Source organism: Chelonus insularis, unplaced genomic scaffold (assembly GCF_013357705.1).
Source record: "Chelonus insularis isolate UGA/USDA-ARS -01 unplaced genomic scaffold, ASM1335770v1 contig_44_pilon, whole genome shotgun sequence".
NCBI lineage: Eukaryota > Metazoa > Arthropoda > Insecta > Hymenoptera > Braconidae > Chelonus > Chelonus insularis.
Window position 1 is genome coordinate 875,260 of NW_023276585.1, and position 27,675 is coordinate 902,934.

General features: G+C 31.5%; 1 protein-coding gene across 2 annotated transcripts; it reads right to left on the reverse strand.

Moving 5' to 3' along the window:
- On the reverse strand, positions 1–27,675 carry LOC118069881 (transcription factor Sox-11-like). Of its 2 annotated transcripts, none has more exons than XM_035088225.1 (2): positions 26,699–27,675; positions 1–6,279 (listed from the first exon to the last, which is right to left on the reverse strand). In XM_035088225.1, exons 1-2 carry the CDS (start codon positions 26,801–26,803, stop codon positions 5,065–5,067), a joined length of 1,320 nt encoding a protein of 439 aa, XP_034944116.1. In that variant the 5' UTR covers positions 26,804–27,675; the 3' UTR covers positions 1–5,064. The 2 variants fall into 2 exon arrangements, with proteins under 2 accessions (XP_034944116.1, XP_034944117.1); XM_035088226.1 differs by lacking the exon at positions 26,699–27,675 and adding an exon at positions 26,414–26,662.

Consider the following 27,675-nt stretch of genomic DNA (forward strand, 5'->3'; position numbering starts at 1 on the left):
CATTGCAAATTTTCTTTGTGTAAAAATATTGCTACGTTTTGTCAAGTTATTTTTTAATATTTTTTTTTTAATATCAATTTCATTTATATTTTTTTTTTTTTCATTCAGCTCTTTGACGACGGCGTTTAAATATTTCGATTACTCATTTTTTGTAATTATTTATTAATTGGAAAATATAAGTTTATCGCAAAAAAATAGATACCTTTGCCAAAAAGGGAATTTCATTTGTTTTACGTATCTCTTTCAAGTGCTTTCCAAATAATTAGCAAGCCTCGCAGAAACATTTATATTGCACTTTGGTGTATACTCCATATTACATTTTAATCATTTCACTGTTCGAAATCGAAATGAGACAAGTTATATTGCATTGAGTTTTTTTTTATTAAACTCATAGATCAATTTATAAGTTAATAATAAATCCTATTGCCTCATAATATTGAGTCGTAAATCGAACAGTGTCACGATGTATTGATATATTTTGAATGGTAATTGCAGAAACCTCGACTAGGGAAAAGTCTTTAATTTCTATGATGCATATACTCTGCGAGTATTATTAAGATACGTGAAAACTGACGGAAATTTTAATCTGAATTTTTTTTCTTCTCGATTTTTTTTTTTTCAAATCTTCATACCAAAAGTAAACGCTAAAATAAGGTAATAGTGACCACAAACATCAATAATCATAAGAATAATAATAATAATAATATAATTGATAATTAATCAATTGAATTCTTCTTAACTTGGTGAATCTAATAATTAATAATAGTGTACGATAATCATAATTATTTTGCATAGTCAGAGGACTCGTTGAAAAGAAAACGAAACTTTTTTTAAACTTTCTTCTCTTCTTTTGTATTATTACAAATTTAGAAGCAGCATTTCTTGCATTAGAAAAATGTATTTATTACTTTTCACAAATCGCTTTCAATTGGACATATATACACTCTAAAAAATTTTCAAATCTACTACACACCTATTAGGTTTCAATAAGTCTTGTATACAAACAAATATATAATAATTGATAAATATTTAATAAATATCAACTGAGTAATATACTTGCTTGCATGGCAATTGTGACTTTCTTTAGCTTAAGTTGTTAAAAATTGAAAAACCTAATTATGAACAACCATAAAGAAATATTTCAGTTTTAAATTGAGAAAAACTTTAGGTACATAGTAACATGTGGTTGAGCATCAATTTTAAACTATCGTGATTAAGGAACGATTTCACGTCAGTTTAAATTGCACAAACTGAGATACTTCTCAATTGATGTTCGTGATAATAAATAATACGAATCTCAACGAGAAAGAAAAGAAAGGTGATACTTATTTTAATTGAAATACAATATTCTAATTAGTGATATTGTATTGGCTTGCATCAGCAGTATGAATGGAAAATTACTGCAATGAGGATTGATTTAGGAAGCACAAACGACCATTCATTTACATGACCAATCACCTTTCCTATTTCTCAACAGTTTCGTGTATTCAACTGAGTAATAGTTTTTTTTATATATATTTTCTTGTTTAACATTAATTCAAATTTTTTTGTCAATTTTTTATTATTCCACCCCTACAATAATTGGTAAATTTGTTTTGCAATATCAAAAAAGTTTCGTGATCTTAAAGTGATTAATTTTTTTCTCCATTTTGTTTTACAATTGTTATTTATGAATACCATATAGATAATTATGGGATAATTATATTTTTCTAATCACAATTTGCGCAAATTACCACTTTCACAAAGACAAATAAGCCACAAAAATTTTAATTTTATGTTGCTTTACTCGTTTATATAAATATGTAATGACAAACATTTGTGTTTGATAATTTTGAAAAATTTTGAATCCTCCATCATGCTAAAAATTTGCAAATTTCTACCACTTGTGACAAGTTGAAATATTCCTTAGCATTTTTTTTTTTTTTTTTGGCACCAGAATCCCCTGAAAATACAATTTTTACTCCGAAAACCGCACTTATAATTTTTAACATTATTTCAAAAAAATTATAGCTTTTTCTTTATTGCTCTCGCATGAAAACCTTTAAATGTTTTTTTTTTTTTTTTAATTTTTTGTCACAAATATCAGATATTGAATCAAACCTCAAACAAACCACTGACTACTAACATTTCGTTAAAATACGCACAAGTGTAACATAAAACAACTTGCATGATTGATAATTTTTTATCTAACTTTACTTTTCTCGAACCAACATTATAGCATTGACATTTTATGAACGAAAATCCTATTGGCCTTTTTTTATAACTATTTATATAAGGGCCAGTTAAACAAATCTTCAACGCAATAACCATCAGCAAATATATTTCCATTAAAGCACGAAAAATTAAAATTAAATCAATTAGTTAATTAAAATATAATATTAATTATTATTTTTGACGCGAAATTAAATTGATATGTGTCCATTCTTTCGATCGTAACTTTTTTACGGTATCTTAATTAATTATATATTTCTACTGACATTAAAATTACGAATTCGCGAAATGATTAAAATTGTACAATTTATTACACTGTGTCAATAATTGATGAATAAGTGTAGGAATAATTATTTTGTTTGCCAAAAAGACAATGTAAACTTTTAATTTTTATAATAGTTATTACATTAAGACTGCAATTGTTTTTGTTAATAAACCTTGTCATCAACTACACGTATCTACCAACTATTCTGCGTCTATGAATGCCTGTGATCGTCTGATTTATTTTGTTTCTATTGTGTTTTTTCCAGAGAAAGTCACAGCCTGTATTTGTATAATTCTTGTTACTGTTCCACCACATCATCTCTATAAGAATGTAATTTTACTTTTTTGTATTTTTCTGCATATTTTTTTATAATTTCATTTGTTATTGATCAACTTTTTTTATTCAATCAACTATCTCGTTATCTCGCGCATCAAATAGTAATTTTTTAAATAGCAAACATGATTGTTCAATGAAAATTTGTATTGATCTGTAATATTCAATACTATTTTTAAATTAATTTTTCCTCTTTTTGTAAATAGACGTCTAACATCACTTTGTTTTTTTTTGGCCCTGTATTTAATTTTGTACAAAAGTTTCAAGACCGGAATGATAGGCACTATTTTTGTTTTATATATTTTTTATTTTGTTTTTTTTTTATTACTATTTGTTTAAATTAATTTCTTCGTTCATGATTTTCAAAATGTTTCTTTCTCTCTTATTTTGTCTCTTTCTTTCGTGTCTCTTATTTTCCATTATTTCTCCTAATAAACATCCGCGAGTTCGACCGTCAAAATATTGTTTGTAAAAAAAAGGTATGCATTGTTAAGCTTGATCAAAGGCTAATTAAATAAGCATAGAAATAGTTTAGTCATAAATATGTATGACCATATAATATGCTCTTAACATCCTTTACTGAACGATCACTCTTAACGCACACCAGTAGAAATGCGAATAGACCAATATGAACCGACTCAAAAAATGTCATTAATAGTTAAAGAAAGATTGATTGTGGGGTGGTTGTTTATTTTTAGTGTTATTCATCATAATATAATAATATTTATTATTAATTAATTAATTATTAAGTAAATGTAAAGAATATGAGATCAAAGTTTAATAACATATTTCCATAGTCTCGGGATTATTTTTTTACCATAGACTTTCAAAAACAAACTAAAAGAAGGTCAGCCATTCGCAATAATAATCCTAATATTAATATGATGAATATTAATATTAATATTATTAATAATAATAATAGTTATAATGATAATAGCAATAATGATAATGATAATAATATAAGAATAATAATATTAATAATAATAAAAACAGATAAACAAACAGAAACCCAAAATCAAATGATTCATTAAAGAGATAACGTTGAATTAAAACTCTGCAGTAATTATTGACAGAGTACGTGTAGCGGAAATGTAAATTTATTTCCGTATTGCTACTCACATAAACCCATTATGAACGCAAATATTTAATCAATAAAAAAAACCGTTATATTTTGTGTTTTACAACCCTTACCGTAACATTTTAATGTTTTTTATATCAAGAATATACATATTCAGAAATTTTATTCTTTTATAATCTCCTTTTCTCAATTCACGTTCTATCTCTCGATTATATACTCAAAAAAAAAAAGATTTAATCATGCCGAGGCATCGCGTTGAAGCGGCTGTTTGATTTTTTTACATTATTTGCCACTTAAAAAAAAGAGAAAGATATTCACTCTGAGTGTGTTTGACTTTTTTCTTTCACTTATCTCCCGTTTTATTTATATTATTTTCTTTTAAATTCAAAAAACTTAAAACTTAAGATTGCTCTTTATTCCATTAGTTTTTTTGAAAAGTTTAGTTTATATATTAATGAATATGATTCTAACGATATACACAACAAAAAGGACTTGGCCAATGATCATAAATAGCCCGAAAACAAGGCGATACAAAAAGCGCAATTACCGTTAACTATAGCGAAGAAGTTACTATATCTGGAAAAAGTGAAGACTGAAAAGTTAATAATCGCCCTGTTTTCGGATGCCATCACGTTCATCAGTAGCTCCTCTCTCATATTTCGTACAAAATCGTCTCTTATCAACTAGTATACTACAATACATATACAAAAACTCTTATTTATAATCTAGAATTTAAGTAAATATTTTTAATTATCGTACAAGGATGACGAACTCGGATGAAAAAACAAACCAAATGTGAGTTTTTAATTCGAAACATTTGTATTCTTTGTTTTTTTCGAGACTTGGCCGAGTTAAATTACGGCAGACGGCAGTGAAAGACGTTGAAGCACGAGCAGCACATTTGTAATTGGACTTTATTCATGCATTATTTTAGCACGAATATGCATTCCTTAAATAAACGACGTGGAAGTAACAATCGTTTTATCATTATCTCTTTCATTATTAAATAATCTTGATAAACTCGTGAATCATTTATTAACAAATTATGAAAAATTCTTTCCAACCCACAATCGAAGACTACTGGAAATTGTTACCGAGTTCTTTTCTTCTTTTTTTTCAATTTCCCCGATTTATTAGCATAAGTTAGATATAATAAATAGGAAGTTTTTTTCTTCCTTCAAAAATTCAATTCACTAGCGCCCCATCCATTGCCATCGATGCCAGAGAGCATGTCCGTGACATCAGGTGTACAGGTGAATTCAAAATGCTCTGTACTATTTGAGCTAGCGGTATCAAATGATTCGAGTTCATTGGCAATAGTATCCATATCAAGCTCGAGGCCAGAAGAAAAGTCGGACGGTTGGATTTGAAGAAGGTCCGTAATAGAATCGAGATCAGCTAAACTTCCATCCACAGCAGCGGGAGTGGGATTGGCAGACTCTTCCATCTTGATCGTTGAATTACTAAGTGAAAGAGTTGTCGGAAGCATGTTTGCTGTGTGTACTCTGTCATTCGGCTCCTCCTTCACCATTATATAGTTTTGAATGTGACAAGAGTTGGTGGACGGGCATTGAAAACTTCTGCCAAGCGTGTTTATTTGAGGAAAATCACTATTGGCCAAAAGTCTATCATTCGTGTAGTCTGTCGAAAAATCCATGTCAATTTCTTCTTTGATTTTCATTGGAGAATTAATCATTCTTGAAGTCGCACCAGGTACGTTGGTCGTTGTATTCACTAGCCCTGATGGACAGTCGTGGTAGTTGTCTTCATAAAAGCTCGCTGACTCTGGAGAATCAGGCGTGTCACATGATGGACTACTTGGCACTTTGGCCGTAACAATAGGTGGCACGGGAGGATAGTCCATGGAGACAGGAGGCCTTTTATCTAATGCCAACTTGACTTTGAGCCTTGACACAGGATTCGTGGTAGGTTGAGCTTGAAGCCTCTTGACAGGAGAGTGTGTGTTATTGTTTGTATCATTTCTTGATTTCACAGAGGATACAGTTGTAGTAGCGGTCGTTATCGTTGGATTAGATGAGGCAAAAGACGTTGGAGATGAAGATGATGAGGATGGTGATGATGATGACGACTTTTTCGATTTTTTGACCTCTTTTGTTTTAGGTGGTGATGCTGGTTTTGATGCTTTTTTCCTTGGTCTATATTTGTAATCTGGATACTCCATCATATGCAGCTGCCTCAACCTTTCAGCTTCTTCAATAAAAGGTCGTCTTTCTGATTCATCCAATGTCTTCCAACGTCTACCAAGTCTTTTACTGATTTCAGCATTGTGCATGTCAGGTTGGACTTCACATATCTTTCTACGTTCTATTTGAGACCATACCATAAATGCATTCATTGGCCGTTTGATGTGATTAGGGTTGTTTTTCTTTGTCTGTAACAAAAATATTAAAAGAAACCATTAGTGTCTGCCATTGTTAACAATAGGGTTATATGAAGAAAGAAAAAAGAAATACAATGGAAAATATTAATCGTTATTTGCATTAACTTAATCATCTGTTAGAATGAAAAATAAAAACCAAGTAATCAATCTAAATACTTCATTAGCGTACACACCCTAATAAGAAGTGGCTTGATAATTGAACTGAAAATATAGGTCAAGGAGATACGATGTAAAAAAAATGAAACGTGAGAATTACAAAAGGAATGTATGACCTAAAATAAAACGAAAAGAGGGTGTTTGCTGGTCTTATCGAGCACCTGGATATAATTTGACTTTCATATCATCTGGTAATAGAGATCCACCCTCGCTATTAAGTTGAAATTTATTGAGCCCATTCAGACACACCTGCCGAAAACAACGCGAGATTCATGTTCATATAACAAGCAAACAAAATTAAGAGTGATTTTATTAGGGATCAATGACTGGATGAGCAACGTGGAGATTTCTTGGAAGAGATGATACGAAAGTGCAGCGGCAAGGAAGAAGAAATGAAGAAAAAGGCGCCAGCGTCGCGGCGCCAGTGCAAGCATCATGAGCATTCAAAGCCTATCGTTGATGCTGCTACTGGCGACTCTACGTCGCGACTTCACTGACGAGCTTCGTGTTAAAAGTGCTCTTCCGCCGTCGCGAATACAAGCTGAGATGAGTGGACTTCTCTCATCGCTCCAGGAGATCACGTTCTCACGGCGCATTCTGTTATCTTCTATGTCATCGAGTCGTTATAAATTCGACATGAGAATGTCATCAACGTACATTTTGTATATTCTTCAAAAGTCTAGGAAACAGTCGACTATTCCACTTACTCAATTAAGGTCATTAATTATCTACATATACTATTCAACTTTGCAACTCTTCAGATTTAATTAACTAAACATTTTCTACTCAATTTAATTAGTTTTACATTTTGAATGGATCATAAATATTTTGACTCATACCAGATGGTCGTTTAGTGATTCTAAATTCACTAATTAAAAATATTATGTGATAATATTTTCACATATTCTAAAATTTCTTAACCAGTTAAACTCTTTGAGTATAGTTCTCACGACCACTTTTGTCACCTTTGACGCTACTCATGGAAAACTCGTCAAGCTGGTGCGTTGCACATGCACAGTTAGTATAAATAATCGTTAGTTGTCTCAACTGCTTTTTTTTACATTTCTTGTTCTCTCTGTTGCTACTTTAAAATACTGGTGTCAAGATAAACACAACGATCAGTTCAATATAATGAGAAAACGCATACGGATTTCACAAGTGGATGATACATCTGGTTTTCTAGTTTTCTTATCCGGATCATCTTTCATTGTATCATTACACTATTTTTATATTTTTTATTTTATATGCACTACATCACACATTTTATATTACACTTTGCAAAATAAATAAGACTAAATGATGAAATAAATTTACTACTACATAATAAATTTGTAGTAACATGATAAATTTTATACTTTATCTGAATTTATATAAATAAATAGCAACAAATAAAAAAAAGTAATTTTAAAAAAATGATTGATTTATTTTCGATTGAGACTGCCCTTCTCTGATCAATAGTCGTGACTTTAAGGAAAGAAATCCAACAAGTTGAATGCAGCTAAATTTCCTGCAGACTTTCTAAACCCCTATCTTGCTTTACATGATGAATGATATGCAGGCCAAGGTTCGCTCCTCCCTGTAAGATGTTTCATATTTTTTCTTGTAATTTTTTAACTATTTTCTATCACCTTGAGTTTATTTCATAACGGTATGAGTAATAAACCCAGAGAAAAAGTCAAGTCATAAAGTTAATGGCTAAAAGGTGCCGAATGTGCTCGAAAATTCTCTTTATATCAATTTAATAACAAGAGCATCTTTGTAGTTAACACATTAGGGTAAAGAACTTTATGAAAAAAAACATCTTTTTTATATCTTATATTTATTGTACATTATCTTTATGTGTAATTTATTGCAACTGTGGCAAACTGCTATCAATTATACTGTATGTTATTGTTGTTATTATTATAAAGTCAACCGTTTTCATATTTTTCATTTATGATTACAGGACACCTGCATAGGCTTTCCCCAAGGTAGATGATATGATACAAAAGAGAAAAAGGTAATAGTGTTTCAGTCTTTTGATCTACATCTTTATATACATATATATATTCTTCCTTTTCATGTATGTGCATTAATAAAAAAGGTATCGTGTTAAATCATCTCTTTTCATCCCCTAAAGTAGAAAAAGGTACTTTTAACATAGGTGTTAAAGTCCTAAGATTTTATTCAATTCCCCCTTCGGATCAAGGATAAAAAGAAAAGCGAAAACGGGGTGCTGGAGTCTATACTGAGATCACGATTTAATTGACAAAAAAAAATCGTAAAATAGAAATAAATAAAAAAAAGGAAAAAAGAACATATCTTTCAAGTGTAACATAAACGCTTAAATGACTTTGTATAAATCTTAGTCATAGATCTCGATCAAAAGAATTATTTTATTTTTTATTTTCTTTCTTGTATTATGTATATATATATATATATATATATATATATATATTTAACTCGTAAAGATATACCCTGAGCAGACACGATCCAGATCCCAGATCATCATGCACTGGGAAAATGAAGCAAAGATGAAAGAAAAAAAAGAATGAAAAGCGTTAAATAGATGTGTGCCAAGGCGAATACGATTTAACCCCACATGTATATAAATGTAGTACCACCTGGCCTACTCTCTCACATTATCAGGGATCATGTTAGATTGATTCTTCTTTTAATTCTATTTAATTGTTATCACGATGTTGAGGATAGACTGATGATGGTTTGTGCTCAAGTGCGTGAGTTACTACTTGCCAACGATTTAAAACGCTTACAATGACGCGCCTTGCAAGGTCTCCCACATAATTATTAGCTCACAGAATGCGTATCTACCTTTGTTTTAATGTTACTCGTGTTCTATGCATTGAACGTGGTATCTTGATATATCCAATGTACGTATGCAACGCCACAAAACACTAAACGCAAATTCGTAACAGCAACAAGTGCATACATATTCAGGGGCATATTAGCTTTGGTTAGCAATTAGGCTGATAGTGAGAAAGAGAGCGTGCGGTTGTAAAGGACGCACATGTGGCTGTTTATTATACTGATCGGATTTCCACAGAGTTAAATATCGAGATTATTATATACCAACTCTATAAACATTTGCACACAATCGAGTCTTTAAATAGTCAATGTGAATAATTTTTTATCGGATAAGTATGTGAATAAGAAGATTGATCGATGAAAAAAAAAATGATTAATCTATCTAAGCTATCGAACTTGAAATTATATTATAAGGATTAATACCATATATGCGATCAAGTGCGTCCCTCAGAGCTCGTTGTACACACGCATTTATGCACGCACAATTGCTCTTTACTCGCTTGCAACGATGGCTTAGCTATACACTCTGTTAACGTTATAGCCGAAGGCCATGATACCGAGTTGAGATGCAGGTCTGCCTCTCAACACGACCTTAGTCTCCTCACTTCCGTCAGCTGCAGGCTAATGGTGAATAATATATAATAATAATACTTGGTACTTGTCATGTTTTCGTTCGTTCGTTTTTTATTCGCCACGTAAACTAGACAAAAAATAAACCGTCTGGATTTGGCTGTAAACCTGTAGATGTATGGGTAATTTCAAGCTAACATGAGTCAGTTCTTTATTGTCATTTATCCGTCAACGTGAATGAGACTTTTAATTAGGATAATACAATGAAAGCTTTTTAATTAATGAAATAGACCCATGTTTTTGAACTCGAGGTTGCGTTTAAGAGAAATAGGAAGCCGGAAAGCAACTCAAGAGTACTTGTAAGTACCTCTAGATTGTACTGGCAAGGATCAAGGCGTTTGCGCAACCAACCGCGCGCTCTTGGAATCTCTTTGTCGCTTCCTAGTCGGGCGACGCACGTCCATGGCAAACACGGAATCGTCATTTTGTCTTGAGAACGTGAGAAAGCTTGGAATGAGTTTTTTCCTTAGTTTCATCGTCTTTAGTAATGAGAAGAAGTCATAGAAGTGTAAATCGAGGTATCGATACTCACATAAATGGTAAAGGGGCTTGTGTATATGCAACACAGGAAGTACTAAAACACTCTTTGATAAGAGAGTTGCTGAAAGATGACAGATAAGTGAGAAACTGTTAATTTTTTAGAATTATTGTCACTGTAGTTAATGAGTTTGTTTTAAGAAATGGTACTTCAGTTCAGATGTAAATAAAAAATATAATAACGTGATAATCAAGAAAAAAAAAACAAACAAAATACTACAAATTGGTTAATAAATAAAACACAATTGTGAATTTTATTACGAATTCACACGTTTTTATATTTTATATCTCTTGCTCGGGAGACCATAACGGGATTAAATATTCAAATGTAATTTTTTTTATTTAAATAACCGTGGAAAAAACGTTTTCATATTATTAAAATAGATTTTTTCTGATTTTTTATTCAGTGACAAAATTATTCTAACCTTGAAACTAGATAGTTATTTTTTTTGTCTTATCGCTATTGAAAAAAATTAACGAGATAATTTAAAATTAGTGGCATATATCTCTTACTCCGATCTCGTCAGACTAATCAACATGAGTATGAAAAATTATGAAATCGTTTATCACCCGCGATCGAATCTCTGAGGATGAATTCATTTCGCAGACCTTGAAATCGCGTGAGTAAATCGATTGGACTTTCATATTTTTTATTTCTTTGGAGCTAAAAAAATCGTCATAACTCAAAACGGAGCAAACTTTTTTCTGAACTCATATACAAAATCAGAGACAATTAAGAGAGAGAAAGAGAAAGAACAAGTTTAAGCTTGTTTGTGATAAAATCATCGAAAAAAAATTTTCTGAGTCACTGTTCAAATAAAAGGAAAAAAAAATTCCACGATAGAGACATTGATTTAATTGATATTTTCGGAGTAAATTAGACATAAGCAGATGGTACATAGAAAAATTAATAATGAAAGGAATGGGAAAAAATTCAATCGAATCATTTGAAATTACTTTAAAATATATTGGAAAAAAATCTATTATATTGTTATGTTTCTCCACGTGTTTCATTTGTAGAACTTGCTTTTATGTTAATGAACATATTGACGGCTCTGTTTGCATGAACTTAAATACTTAATCATTAATCATTCTTCTATCACAATAACACCCGCAGCGTAGAGAAACACATTATTTTTTCATTTCAATGAATTTAATCTTATAAAATAGTTTACGTATCAATGTCATAATTCAGTTCTACACTTAGTGAATAGATGAGTTAGAAGGTCAAGAGATAATATGACCCATCCCAAAATGTTAATTAGAATTAACGTCAATCACATGAAACATAATATTTTCAATCAAAGTATTGAAAGAATTTTTTAAAAAGAAAAATCATAATTTATTTAATAGCGCATGTTTCTTATATAAAAAGCCGGTAGATAGTAACTTCTGTCACCATGAAATAGTGTCACGATATAACTTGAAATCAAACACGTATCGCAGTGATCGCGGCCTGTGGTATTACAACTAATCACTCTTGGTCGAGGCCTTGAATCTGTAATCGTTGCTTTTTTTCTACCGCGCCTGAATTATATTTCACACCAGTGCATATGTGAAATGAGGACTTATTGCGTAGGTGTGAGCGGGCCTAATTCCACTGATGATTAATAAATTCATGTATTCCGATCAAGTAAAAACAAATAAGTAAACAAATCAAAATATTTCAAAGAAATTCTCAAGATTCAATATGTAGAAAAGAATAATTAATTTTTTCTTGTTACGTTAAAAAAGATTCAAGTTAAATTATGATGATATCTACTTATAATAAATTATGAATTAAAAAAAAATACAACATTTGAATATGAAAATTAGAAATAAATTTCAATTTCTAACATTTCATTAATTAATTCAATATCTAATAGCAATGAAATTTCATTTTTTCCATGAAACTTAGATTATAAATAAATAAAAATACTGATATATGTAGTCATTCATTTTTAAGTATTATTTTATTCATTCATTTGAGTTGTTGAAAATAAGATAATTTTCATATAATTGAAAATAAACAAAAAAAAATATTGACACGTGTAAATTTTTTCAACTCATGAAAATTTATTGCAAGATTTGCTATTTTTTCTAATTTATTCCCACTTTATTCAAATTCAACTAATTATCTATTTGCACAAATAGAATTAGCAATAAATCGTGACTTTTTGCGTATATAAAGAGGTCAACTACAGATACACCCGTGGGATTTATTAGGATTCGTTGCAAATTGATTTTCTTCCTTGACTTATCGTGTACTGTTATTAACAATCGGCTAATATCGAGGAGGGTAGGCGGGACAGCGCGTTAGATTGCCTCTCGCCCCGTCTTTCCTTGACCGACTAGCGAGTGACTTTCATCCGCGACTTCATACTCGCAGCTACCATGGAAGATCGCAGGTACCACAGCATCGAACCAAGCGTGACTGAGGCGAAAACACAAAATCTGTCTCTCTCATTTTATCTTTCTCAGTCTCAAAGAGTCCCGCCGGATTCTTGGTAGGAGCTCTATTCGCTGTTGCCCTCGAGAGAAGAAATCGTACTCGACATATGGCCATTTCATGACTGCCATTAGCCGCACGAGCGCTCGTAGGCGCAATATACCCCAGTAAAGTTGATTCAAATGTGACCGTATGGAAAGAACCGTACTCTGAGCACTCGATCAGTCCCCTATCGTCACGAAGCATCACTCGCAATTCATTGAATCAAGCACACTATTGCTTCGAAATCAGTGAACACGACTGGCTTTAGTTACACTGCATTCAAATTGTCTGGATTTGATTGTCTGAGTTTCCTATTGAGTTTATAATTAAATGAGATTAGCTCAACTCTACTCTCAACTCTGAAAATGATGAACAAAATCATTTACAGAATAATAGATGCCATTACTCTGCGTTTAATTACATGATTATTGAATTTCATCTCATTCGATTTAATTATAAACCTTACTTCTGTTAAAAACTAAATCTATAATCTCCGTATGAATTATTTATACATCGTGTATTTGGAAGATAAACTACATGTATTCTTCCTCATACATACTCACTCGCTAACACAACACACACACATACACACGTCCACGAATAACTTGATGATAGATGGGTATATTGTGATGAAGTATAATTGTTCAAGCTCGGTTAAGAAAAAAAAAAAAAAACGATTTAGTACCGAATTATGAAATGATGACGCATTGGATCAGATTGATCTTTTATTCAATCAAAGGTCAATTAAAAAATTCAATTCGATTCGATTATTTAGTAATTTCTATTAATTTTATTATTAAAAACATTGATTCAATAAGATAATAATAAATTAGTGGTAATAACAATCTATTTGACGATGATATTTTCTTTTGCTTGTTTCAAAATTTTTTTTTCTTTCGGCCGCAGGAGGTAATGATACGATTATGCAATTACCGAAACAGGCGCGGGCAAGGGCATCGCAATTCCGATCTATCGTGATGATTTGCGTTGCTTATTAGACACCGGCGTATGATAATGCCATAACAACAGGACATTATACTTTCAGATGTGTACGGTCGACGTACGAGAGATCATGCATCAATGTAGGTTAAGGAGGAGAAGGGCGTGCGCATAGAGACGATACAACAATTCTAAATAGGACTTTTCTCTTGCACGAAACGTGGGAAAGAGAGAGGGAGAAGATAGAAGAAAAGAAAAGAGCGTGACCGACATTATTGCCTCGTTCGATTTTATATGCCAATATACCTAGAAGTACGCACCTAATGATTTCAATCCGTCGATTCATACTCTCCACTAACATTTCTCTACTTTAAATACATTAAAACCACTTATATCCAATAAATTCAAATCTTCTCATCTGCTTTCTTCCATTTAAACTCATGAGATTTTCTCACTCATTTTTCCTTCAAATGGCCTTTTTTTATTTGTAATCAATTGTAATCATCATTAATCAGTTGATGATTCCTTTATTTCTCATAACCGTTAAACTGTTTAATGTGGTATGGGTCAATTAGAGAAATTAATACTCAGCGTAGTCATTTTTGAAGCATTAAAGATAATTAGATAAATGATTGTGTTTATAAAAAAAAATTGATTGTGAAGTATTAAAGAGATTCTGTGAATTGATGTGAAACTTAAGTAACAATTGTAAATAAATAAATTTTTATCAAGTAGACTTTATGAGTTGCTTTTATGAAAGACATAAAAAATTACAATCCAACGTCATTTATTCATGCAAAAATTTGTAGATTATTGTTAGAAGTATTTTTAAAAAATTCATCAGAATGAAAAAACATAGTGACAATATTTATGAACGAACATTAACTGTCAATTGTAATAAGCATACCAAATTCCTTATTTTACTACGTTGATAACATAAAAATAGTGCAAAAGTACATAACTTGTTTAACAAATGTTGAAAATAAAAATTTTATTACTATCATTTATTTTTGTTCAAATGTAATAACATGTTATGAAACCTCTTACTATACTCCTTCTATTTTTTATTAATGACATGATTCTGAATATTAATCAATTTTCAAGTTTTTTTTATACTTTTAAATTTATTTAAACCATTTTTTTTAATAAGTTAATTTCCCAAAATATAATAATAATTATATCTATTTAAGAAATTATAAACACAAAAATAGTGATGATAATTTATATAAAAACATTTTTATAATTTTTTCAATCTACCTTTTGTGATCAATTATTTGGTTTCATATTATTAACGAAAATTATCATATTTCTAATAATGTAATCGAGTACATTATTAAGGAAAAATCCTTGAAGTAATAACGTCGAATTTAGCCTTGGAGTAGTATCGTTTATAAATGACACAGTAGAGTGGTTTGTAAAATAATTTCCACGAAAAGAAGCGAAAGAGTTGGTATAGTAATTAGTAGATAAAAAAAACTGAGTCGAAGGTGAAGAGTGAGAGCTTCATAAGTGAGTATGTGGGGTTATAGATTATTTGAATTGATGTAAAAATTCTCGGTACTTAGATCACATCTGATAGGAGTGTATGCGCAAACTAATGCCACAGATCGTGGGAAAATCGCTGTTGCAAATAGCTCGTTTCTAATTCTCGCGTCGTCTCGCCAACTATTTTCTGATATATCTCTTTCAAATGTTGTATAACTTTAATAGTTCCACTCAACATTATATTAAAATATATATCGTAATCGTAATGAAAATAAATAAAATAATAAATGATCATTATTTTTATAAATAATAATTTTCTCACAAATTTACATACGAATGCACTTAAGAAAATGACCAGAGCTTACGATGATATTTCGTAAGATAATTATTGACTTTCAAATGCGAGACAGTGACTTGCGCTTGGCGTGGCTTCTACACATATATATTAAATATATATATACATGAAGTGCAATATCATTTAAAACAATATTTTTCAAAAAACACAAACATTAGACGTAGTAGAGAGACAGTGCGTTGGCGGAAAGTGTGTTCATGTCGTAGATATGGAATCGCAGAAGAGAAACTGAGGAAGGCAAATAAAGATAGAAAGGAAAAAAATGATGATATTAAAGGGGAACTTGAGGAAGTGGACAGGCGAAACGCGTTAAACTGATGGACGTATAAGCATGCGTATCACTCGTACATGAAGTTTCGTCGAAGGCATATAGTGTTAAAAGATGCAAAGTAGCTGAGGGAGTCGTGCTTGCTGTATATAAACTTTGAGGCTAAAGTTATCGCTGTTGGACGACTACTAAATATCGTATATTGCATCGTATCACGCGGAGTTGCTAAGCGTCAGAATGCGTGAATGCATGCACGTGCAATCTTCAACGTGAGCACGCTAGACTCCCTCTCGTATAGACTATGTATATAGATTGAAGTGTGTGGGCAAAGACGGCGCGTGCGACAACTATTTTCTCTCTCTCCTCTCACTTTTCCTCTCGCACACACTACTCCACAAGTGATCATCTTTTCTAACATATACACTATATATTTGCTTTATTTTTTATCATCCTCATTATTATTATTATAATTATTTTCACGCTTACACATTAAAAACATGGCCTTTTTTTATGTTCTTACCCCCATTTGGGTGTTAATTATTTCACGCTTGCATAATTAATTTTCGATTACGATTAACACGTATGTATGCACAAAAGTATGCTGTACATTAACACGGGATATCAATGTCGAGAGAGAAGTGTGCGACGTATTTACACGAGTGTTGCCCACGCGGATAACGATACCACGAGAGTATACGAGTACAAACTTGCCGGACGAATATCGCTCAGTTATTAATTACCCCCGGCATGGTAATTAATTCACCGTGCGTCCCTCTCACTCTTGTGTATATGTATTTTATACAGCTTATATATGAGCAGGGAGCACGCCGATCGAGCGCGATTCCACGGCCACTGGATGATTAACGATCGTCCTGAAATCTCTTGAAAGTGCTGAGTTGCAAGGGTTAAGATTACTAAAGAAATTAAGTATACAAGTGTGTTTCGTGCGCCAAACACTAATATGATGAGTAATGTTAATAATAAGGTAATAAATTTCACGAGAGAAAAATATATATATACATATAGAAATAAAAATGAAAAGATAATGTGAAGGAGAAAACTAAAATCGATGCAACGTTGATGATATGTAAAATAATGCGTGGCAGCAGCCCATGAAGCCAAAGAGAATCGCGTGTACATGCGTCACGCGTCACATCCGCATCCTCGATTACGAAATGTTGAAAACCACATCACTTTTAAAGCCGACAACACACTCGCTTCGTATCCGATAGTGTTACCAAGCAGCAACGGTGGTAAAACGCAGCTGCGCACATTTCGAGCACTTGATACTACTCAACCTCTTTGATATTGACTGTATAGTGGATTCCAAGAATTAATTACTTCGAAAAAATAATTACATCAGCCAACTTATTATTTTTTCTTCCATTTCACTTATTTTTATTCCTCATTCAAGCATCTCGTCTCTAATATTTCTCTACTTTAATGCTTTTTGTTTCAATAAAAAAATTTATAACTCAAATCTTTATATGTTGAAGTAAATAAAAAAAAAAAAAAATAAAAAACTTCAAAAGAAATGAAAGACAGATCACATAGGTTTTTTTATTCGATGACCCTTGAAAAAAACTTTAGCTCTTAGAGTCAACATGAAGTTAAGTACTTGAATAGATATGTAAAAAAAAAAAAAAAATTATGAAAAATAGAATAAATAAAATTTCTCTCATTGAAGATTATAAGAGAGATATTTATGAGATTGTTTTATGTAGAAGCAGGATCGAGAATGAATCATCAAGGAAATAAATCCTTTTGCAAGAGAGATAAATATATTTGAAAGAAATGCTGGACTATCACAACGTATAACGGGAGTCGATCGTTCGAAGAATCGATTGGGAGGATCAACTCAAGTTTATATCGATGCATCCAATGCTTTCTCGTAACTCTCTCGTAGTCTGTCTTTTTCTTACCACTTAGAAAGGTGGTTTACTGACTCGGGTAGCTGGAAATTATCGAGGAACGAAACAAGAATCGCGCTTGTCCTCGTTCCGTGCGATTAGTTCCGTTAAGTCGTGCAATTGAGGTTCGATGAGTCGATACTTTGGCAAGAACAACAATAATAACACGGTGAAATTCGCGGCCGCTATTTAACTCCTCCATTTTTTCCTCCTTTCATAGTCATTGTTTGTTTTTTCCTCGTTTTTCTTATACTCGTGGCTGCTGCATCCCACTCAAGTCTGACACGCGACTCAATCAGCTGAGTGTATACATTACATCCTGACCAACTACGATAGCTCAAATGTAGGTCACCTCAACTTTAATCATCGAAAAAGACTTTTCTTGTAATTATGCTTAATTAGCAATTGCTCATTATTTTACTCCGAAATTTCATTTTCGGAGTGGAAGTTTTATTTTTAAAATGAACCATCTTAATGGGTTTTTCGAAATTATGAAGTAATTTTTTTTAAAAGTTAATTGTACTCAATAAGAAAATTGAAAAAAAAATTCATTTACATTTTTGAGTAATTTGAAAGAAAAATTACGTTAAAGTTTCTTGAAGTGAAATAAAGATGAATATTTCGAAACGATTTGGAGTAAGGATGTTAAGTAGTTTCAATAGAACAATTAATTATTGAAAAAAGTTCAAAAAAGAAGGAACGAAAAGAATGAATAGTAGGAAATGAGAAAGTTTTTGTTGAAATGAAAGAAAATTGAATTTTTTATCTGTTAATGTATATGATGTGTAATTGGTCGTACTTCTGAGGAAATTGCAAGACTCAAGGGTATTTATGTACAACTATATTATAAACAAGATTGCTCAGAGCTTCTAAGATTAAGAGAAAATTATGGGTTTTTACGAGCGGAAGGAAACGCCTTTTATAACTCATGTGAAGAGTAAAACTACATCTTTTTAATGTAATTCTACTATTTCTCTGGCTGTATTACAACTCGTATATGTGTTAAAAATCTTATAGAGGTAATCCATAACAGTGGATTAAAACGATGATCTCAAGACCCGATTATGAAAGTATATACTTGAGGATAAGAATCATGCTGTAACGTGTTTGTAACGGGCAACGGTATTACAAAAGTGACAGTAAGATAGCGAGCGCGCGTGTGGTTTCACTCGCTTGAAAGCGATGCGTGTGTTCGCGTAACAGAATAAACCAAAGCTACTTTATAATTATGATACGCGTCATGTGTAGAGATACATATTTACGATGGCTCTGATTCTACTTTGATTGGACTTGCTCAACTACTTTCTGACTAAACCATTCGACAAGTCTGTTAACTCGTCTGCTAGGAAAAAATTCTAATGCATTTATTAAACACAACTCTGAGTAGGAAAAGAGATGTTAACTGTATGCCGTCTGTCTACCAAGAAAAATGACATGTGTTCAAAATATGTCTAATAAAAAATATTTTTTATTTTATCTAATAAAAATAACGGGTCTCATATAATAGTGTAGCAATAAAAAAGTACTTTTGACTGAAAGATTGATTAAATAAAATAAATAATTCAAAATGAAAACATTCAAATAAATGGTAGTGGAGTAAGTGGAATTATTGGAATAGAAAAATAATCTAGAATTTTACTGGAGGAAAAATTTTTAAATAAAAAAGCAAAGTTCGGAAAAATGATCAGACAGGTTTAACAAAATAAAAAATAGTAAAGGCCTTAGGTATAAAAAAGTAAAAGACCTTAGATGATATTATATACAGCATTGTGATGCCTCTGTATTTCTTTTTTCTTTGATACACCCGTCGTCTTAGGTAAGTGGATAAGTGCGGAGGACCGGTAGGCAGCTTATCTATCTTAAAAGTTATTTTTTGACGACAAACAGTCTAAAGTACTGTCTGAGAATTAAAGACGTGGTTTAAAGATACGATGAAAATAGTGTGGTCCGATAATGTTATACTGATAATATATGTACATGGCCGATAACAAATACCCAAAGTCTTTTAGATGCATCAAAAAAGATTCAGCCTTGAGTGCAGCTCATCTGTGCATTGAATTTTATCTAGAAATCTTATCTAAATGACATTGTCATATCACACATTGAGGGCATTGGTCTTTTTCAAGTGTATCGACAAGAGAAACGATGTAAAAAATACCGCAACATGATAGGAAAAGAATTTATTAACATATTTTTAATTTTATATTTATATTTTAGTTATTAATATTCTTGAAATATGAAGTAATATAGAGTGACAAAGCAAAATAAAACTACTATTTGATGATATTTATCATTTTAAAATGATATTAAATAATATTATTTAATTAATTAATTAATATATTTTAAAATAAATATTTATGAAATATTAATGATTGTTACAAATAAAAACTTCTCTCATTAATTATTAAAATAATTATGATGATTATTACAAGTTAAAATCTCAACATGAATAAATTTTAGAATAAAAAAAAATTCTAACAAGGACTGAATAAATTGAAGAGAAGTTTCTCAATGCAACACACTTGAAAACTTGTAGACTTATTAAAGTTTACTAATGAAAATGAGAGAATCAATAAATAAAGTTAGTAATACTGTCGTGAATAATCAGCATGGATCTTTAAAGACAGAATTCTTGATGATCAGGACCAAGTACACAATATATCTCAATACCACCACTCCCTCAAAACCACTCGTGTGCCACTTTTTCAATTAACGACTCAATAACCAAGTGATGGAAAGCTCGACACGTGAGTGCTGATACAATTTTTCAAGCAACAATCGAGTCCAAACGCAAGTGAGATGGAGAAAGGTAGATTGGAGTGATATAGACAAGCAGGGGAGTATCTCGCATAAGCGAGTTTATAACAACACTCGACGTTCGCGCGACTACTCAGCACTAGGGATAGCATTGCGGCATTGTATTCTATGGCCGGATTGTTGCAGAATTGCCTCAGGCTCAGCTGCAACAATTACGCGTCGTTTTCCAAGTGTTGCAACCTTTGAAGTGTGCCCGTTGTTTCACCAATACAAATGCAACCCTTTTTGTAGGGAATCTTAACAACATTGAGTTTCAGATGCGTGACCAATTTTTCAAGGTTTTATCACCCCTCAGTATGATGGACATTTGATCTACTTTCCTGCTGATCCTGTTTCAGAAATTAAATCGTAAGCAGGAAAATAGAGGGTAAATCTGATTTAATCGGAAGTATATATTCTTCTTGTGTACAACTGTTAAGTGTGAATGGATGTGTGAATCAAGTATACATATATGTTTGCACATTGAAAGACAACAAATTCAACTCTTGTAGTGTCACGTTTGGTTAATGATTCGTAAATCCCGTCGCTTTAAGGCCGGTGATACGATAGAATGAGGCGTCACACTTTGTTGCTCCACACTTTGCGAATCTAATTGTTCTAACGCGTCCCCGTGTTGTTGTTTGATAGAATAATCTTCGAACCGGAAGTTAATCGTCCATCAGAAGAAAAAATTGGAATAGGAAAACGGTATCATGAAAAAAAGTATTATTAAGTTCTATTTAAAAAAAATTGCATTGTTCATAAAACTATATCAATTATTTTTATTCATTTGAAAGGTTGAAAGAGAAACTTTCTTGCTTGAAATAAAAAATAAAAAGAAATATTTTTTTTTATGTCATCATTAAAGAAAAAACATTATCATCAAATTGCTATTCGAAATGTTAACATACAAAGTAATGTTACTATTAATTCCTGATTCTTGCTAACGTCATCATCTGACACAATTATATGAACTCATAATGAAGTCATAAAGAGTTTTAGATCAAAATTGATAGTTGTTTTAAGAATAATTATTTGCTACGAACCGAGTGATAAATCTATAATGATTATACAATTTCTCTTGAACGTATAATACATCAAATGTTAATCATTGATTCATTATAAATTCATCAGAAGTCCATTTAAAATTGATATAAGTGTTTAGAGTAGAATTTTTTGATGAATTCCATAATACAACTAATCACAAAAATAATTTTTAACATCTAATATTTTTTAACGGAAGTTAAAAGCGTTTGGCCTTGAAGTTATGTAGGAAAGAATATCAAAAACAGTAATTTAGATGGATCTCGTGACTAAATAACTTGATGAAAGTGAATAGAAGGAAGGATAAATTGAGTTTAAATGGTTTTTTTCTTTTTTTTTCTTACTATAAAGATCCAAATGTATCTGACGACGATAAATCATTCCTATCGCCTACGATACACGTCTATTTGTCAAAATGCAAACGTCATGTTACGACTTCTCTACAACTTGATTTAATCTCGAAACATTAGACGGCTGGTAATTGCCGTAAGCTTATCGCCTGGCTAAATAAGTGACAACCAGAAAGAAAAAGGTCTCTGAACTTTTTCAAGGGTACTAATTACAGCAATCAACCATTCAACGGTCATTCACGAGGTCCTGACCTATGTAGAGGACAGAAGAAGGTAGAAGGCTTTAATCTAATGCGCAACTTTGATGAACAATTTTTTCATTTATGATAAATCTTACTTTATCTTGTGATTATAAATTTCATAAATTATTCATCTGTTCCATCAATCTCAAAATTATACATCGATTATTTCTTTTTTTTACAAATCAAATAAAAAAATTGATATTAAATAATTATTATTCAATATGTCTTTTCTAGATGATTATGTTAATTGACTTATTTATAAATCATTACTAGTTAACAGTTAATAATTATTAAATGCTGAAATAACGTCGAAAATGTGCAAAAATCATTTGTAATTTAAATACTCTTCTTTAAAGTTACTTTTGCAAGTCTACTTGTCCTAATCCTTTAGTTATCATAGTAAAATAACGCGTAAATAAGGCGCGCAACTTGTGCATAATCCCAGGAGATGCAAACGAGAAAATCTTGTTGGGATGCAGGCGTTGGTAAACCGGATGCAGACGATCTCGAGATTATCGCAGCTTACAAGAAGTGAGTCTTTACAAGTAGGTAAGGTGTTGGTTACTTTCGAAAGGTTTAAACAAGAGATTTAAAAATAAACAAATTCTAAACTAACATGCATAAAAAGAAGTTTTCCCTATCATAGATCTGTATGAGATATTAAGCTTGAGGTACAGTTAACTAGAAGTTTCTATACTAAGATACATGGTACATATTATTTATGTCAGAGTATGATGACCCTTAGATTACTAATTTTTATATTGCTGTAAAAAAGTTTGACTTCTGATCGATCAGCTCATAAATTGAATATAAAAATAGAACTAATGGAAAACACTTAAAAATGACTTTTAAGAAAATTTTCAAATGTTGTTAGTGTGATAAATTATTTGGTTTAATCGAGAATTCAATGGGTAATTAGATAATTTTACTTTTCCTTTTTTTAGATTCAATAATAATATTGTTAATATGAAAAAGAAGCTCAACAGATACATCGATCATGAAAATGCATTAGAAATATTGCTTCGTCATCAATTTTTAGGGTCAATTCTTAAAGTTACTAACCATTTGGAAGAAATTGATGTATATATAAATAATTTAAAACTGTCTACTACATTTACTGGTAGCTCTAAGAAATTTATTATACACTATAACATTTTTATTTTCTTAATCACATTAGTAAAATGAAATAAATTTTTTCTAATAGATTTAAAATCCATAGAAAAAAAAAACTTTGAACTGAAATAAATATTCAAAATGTCCAATGTCGAAACAAATGTAAATTTAATAGATATACAAATAATTTTTGTCACAAAAACTCAATACTTGGAGTTTTATTTTCCGTTAAAATCTGAATAACCTGAATTTAGTTGAAATTTCGAAATAAATGGGTCAGATGGGTATACATGGATTTAGATGAGTTTATATGAAAGGAAAGAAAGAAAGAAAAAATTGATTTAATCAGCCGCAGGGAAAGGACGTGAAGCAACGTGTGAGTGAAGAAGAGTAGCAGCGAGTGAGAAAAGAAAGAAATAAATGAAACGTACGAGGTGCAGGAGGTTTTGGTTTCCCTGGAGCGATAAAAAATACATGACCCGAGACTACCTGGGGCCGTGGCAAAGTCTAGAATTAGAGGCACAACCATTAAAATCCAGAAGGATAATTGGCTGGTCTGTCTGGCACGCTCTCTTTCGTATCTGTTCCTTACTCACCCAGTCTTGGTCTTTTTTGAGAAACAAATCAGCTAGAAAAACACGTTGACCGCGAAAAGAAATCTTCAGACTTGTAATAATCATGGATCTGCATGTTGAAATACAGAAGAAGACTTTTAGGTTTCCATTTATTCAATTTATGCCGTTAAAATTCGTGACTTGAAGTGAGGGGGCATGTCTTCAGGAAAAATTCCTTATGTCTAAGGTACACGTAACTTGGTTGAAGTCAGAGAACGGTGAAGTTTTAAGATAAAAAGTAAGGAAACAGAGGCTGGTGAAGAAAGAAGTTTTAATCCTAAACTACGTACGTGAGTTTACTGCATTCGCAGAAACCGCAATAATGACATGCTCGTACATATATACTAACCGAAGCAAAAAATATATTTGATATTGTAGTTTCAACTTTTTAAAATAACAGTCAAATCTATGAACATAATAAAAAAACTATAATGTTCTGAAACTTTTTGCTACGTTCTCTAAATATTTTATTTCTCTACTTTTTCTTTTGCTCTCTAAAGTGTCCAACATTTTACTTACTATATCAGCGACTTTAATATTTTTTCTCATAGACTGTACCTCGTCGCGATGAACTTTGATATAATACTTCTTGTATTAAAAACAAACACAAGCCGACGTATGCAAGAAAAAGAAACATTGAAGAATGAGAGAATAAAAATGGAGCGAAAGAAAAAAAATCTGGTAATGTCATCGCTGTTCAAAAAGGAATCGATAAGCATCGGATTTGGCCAAAGATTTCAGGGTTAACTGCCTGTCAGCAATTGTCACTGTTTATATTTTTTTTTCACTTTTACTTTACTCTACTTTTTTGACTAATACTTCAAAAGTAAACAAATCACTCCTATGTACACAAGCGATGCAATAATTTCTAATGTTTATACTCAAATTAAGAGGAAACGCAATTCCGTGAAATTTAAAGAAATACCGTCAATAAAAATTCTTCAACTCTACGACTTATATTCAATTGATTTTCTTATCAAAGTTTATTTAATAACAAGTAGAAAATAAATAAAATATTATCCTACTTTAGACATTTAGTGAAAGCAAAAAAAAAAAATTAGAAAATGCATAAATTGAAAATTATTTTGACACTTCAAACTTTAACAGAATGTATGAGCAATGAATAATGATAGACTGACAGAATTATGAATATTAGCTGAAAGATTCCTGTTTGTATAGTTTTTTGACAGCATGCTCTCCAGGTGGGTGTGAGCCAACAAATTTTCATAGATTAAATACCAGAACAACATAGTTCTCTTAACGAGAGTCGGAAGCATTTGGCTAAATGTAAGCAAATTGCCAAGAGTGAATTCTCGCTTATATTTCACAGTTGAGAATAAAATAAATTACGTGATTAAGAGTTGATAATAAATAATAAAAATGCTAACGTCTATCATCTATCATTAGTTACTTATCTTATCAATGATCATTGCAGTGTAACTCGATATGTTTTATGTTAATTCTATATAATTCTCTCATTGGCATATCTCAGAGCATTTACTTGTTAACAGAGACGGCCTTTCAAACATCATATACCGACACTATATACTGTCGAAATTCACGAGAAATCATCCCGTCCTTTTCGTTCCTATTTATTTTGTCGCAAAAGGGGAATTAACGAAGCGTCACGACGCCGCCGGAGATACGAACAACCCGTTTCCTGCAAACTCTACGGTATTCCACGGATCGCCAGTATAGCCGTTCACTCCCTGCTTCGTATATTTTTGTTACAAACACTGTATATTATTTTATTGCAATCGAGCAATGCCCGAGGTTTTCTTCATTTAGGCTTTTCAACCACACAAACATTTCACGATATTTCTATCGACTATTTTTGCACTTTTTCTTTACCAACACACATCTTTTATTCAAAATATACCTCAGTCAAGACGATTTTTCCGAATCGATATGATGTAAGGAAAAATATAACTGATTATTAGAGAGAATTCGCTAAGTTCATAGACCGTAAGTTTATTGATCTCTTGAATTTAATCATACGCAATTAATTTTTTCTACTTAAGAAATACAGTAAGTTTTGGATTTTTTTAAGATAAAAAAATTTTCACTTTTTATCAGAGATTGATGTTGTTAGACGACTTTTTCTTTAGTATTCTGATTGATTAAAATAATTATAAAAAGTGATCAGAGTAATGACAGTAATTGTTGAAGAGTTGAAAAGTTTGTAAAAAAAAATATTTTAGAAGATAATTACCGACAATTAAAATTTTTCAGATTATTATGATGATACCAATTCTTTTCATTTTGCTCTCTCTCCACTTATCTTTAACACGGACAAACTAAACCGTGACGTACTCATAACACTGAGAAAAAAATTATAAAAATAAAGAAAAAGAATCTTACAGCTGTTAAGAATACCTTCTTGGTTTTATATGAAAAATTGGAATAATTACTCGAGAATTTTACTTTGAAGAAAATCCTAGCTTCCGTCTTCACACAATTTGTATTTTAACTGTTTTCACAACTATTCCTTGAGTGCCACGAAATGAAATGAGAAGAGATGATATAAACACGAGATAAATATGAGGAACAAAACTCGGCAATGTGCCCGATCTTGCAGTTCCATTTCTACTTTATGTTTATTCGACATCTTGGGATACGGAAATGTATAAAATTATGACGAATTTAGAAAAATAGTTTGGAAAGATAGGAGGTGATTGGTTTTTTTTTTTAATTACCTGAGTTGCATCGGAGTATGGAGTAGTAGAATTTTTATCCACCATGAGAGATCCAAAAAGTGGCATGCCCGAGTTAGTGGGACTATCTTGCTGTTGGGGCACCATTTTTTGGGCCTTGTATTTTATACTATTCAATATCAATCACTTCACTTTTGTTTAATTCACAGTCGCACTATCGAAAAAAAAGTAATCGTACTTAAAATCTCTCACTGATCTCGGTGAATAAATCTCGACGAAAACGTGACGAGAAAAATAAGTGGTGAACGGTGTTTAAGTTGAAAATTGTATTGGAGAACTCGCCTGCGGCTCCACGAGGTAAGGACGGTTGTGATCGTCCTAATGCAGACCTTCACTGAGTCGTAGCTAAAGCGAGACTAAAATTCTCTCTCGCTTTTATATTCAACGGTTGCTCGAAGTAGAAAAAAAAACTTGTCTTCCCAAATGTCTGTCGAACTTAATAAATCTTCACGTCGATACGCAGCGGGTTGGTCACTCCCTCGAAAATCCACGTAAAATACTCTAAATCGTTTAACAACCGCAACGAGAGTTCTTTGGCAAAGTCTCTTATGTCTCTCTTAACTTTGACAACTATTTTATTTGATTTTTTCTCAAGTTGTCACTCGACTTAACTTTGCACGTGGACAAATTAAATGCAAAAATTTGAAAAATCCAAATGTCCTCTCGCACTAAACATTAATACGAAAAACTAGTATATTACGCGACATCGACTGTTGCCAAAATAAATTTAAAAAAAAAATTTAATTTATTTTTAAAAAAAACGTTTACGGCTAAAGACAATCTCAATTAAATAATTCGACTAATTCAGTCAATAATAATTATTCTCTCACACTCGATCTCGATTGATGGGATGACATTTTATGCCCGCTGGCGAGACGCTACGATGCTCGCTAAACGAGCGCTCATGTGCTACTGAATCGTAATCTACAGAGTCTGCTGTCTATACTGGTCTACACTTT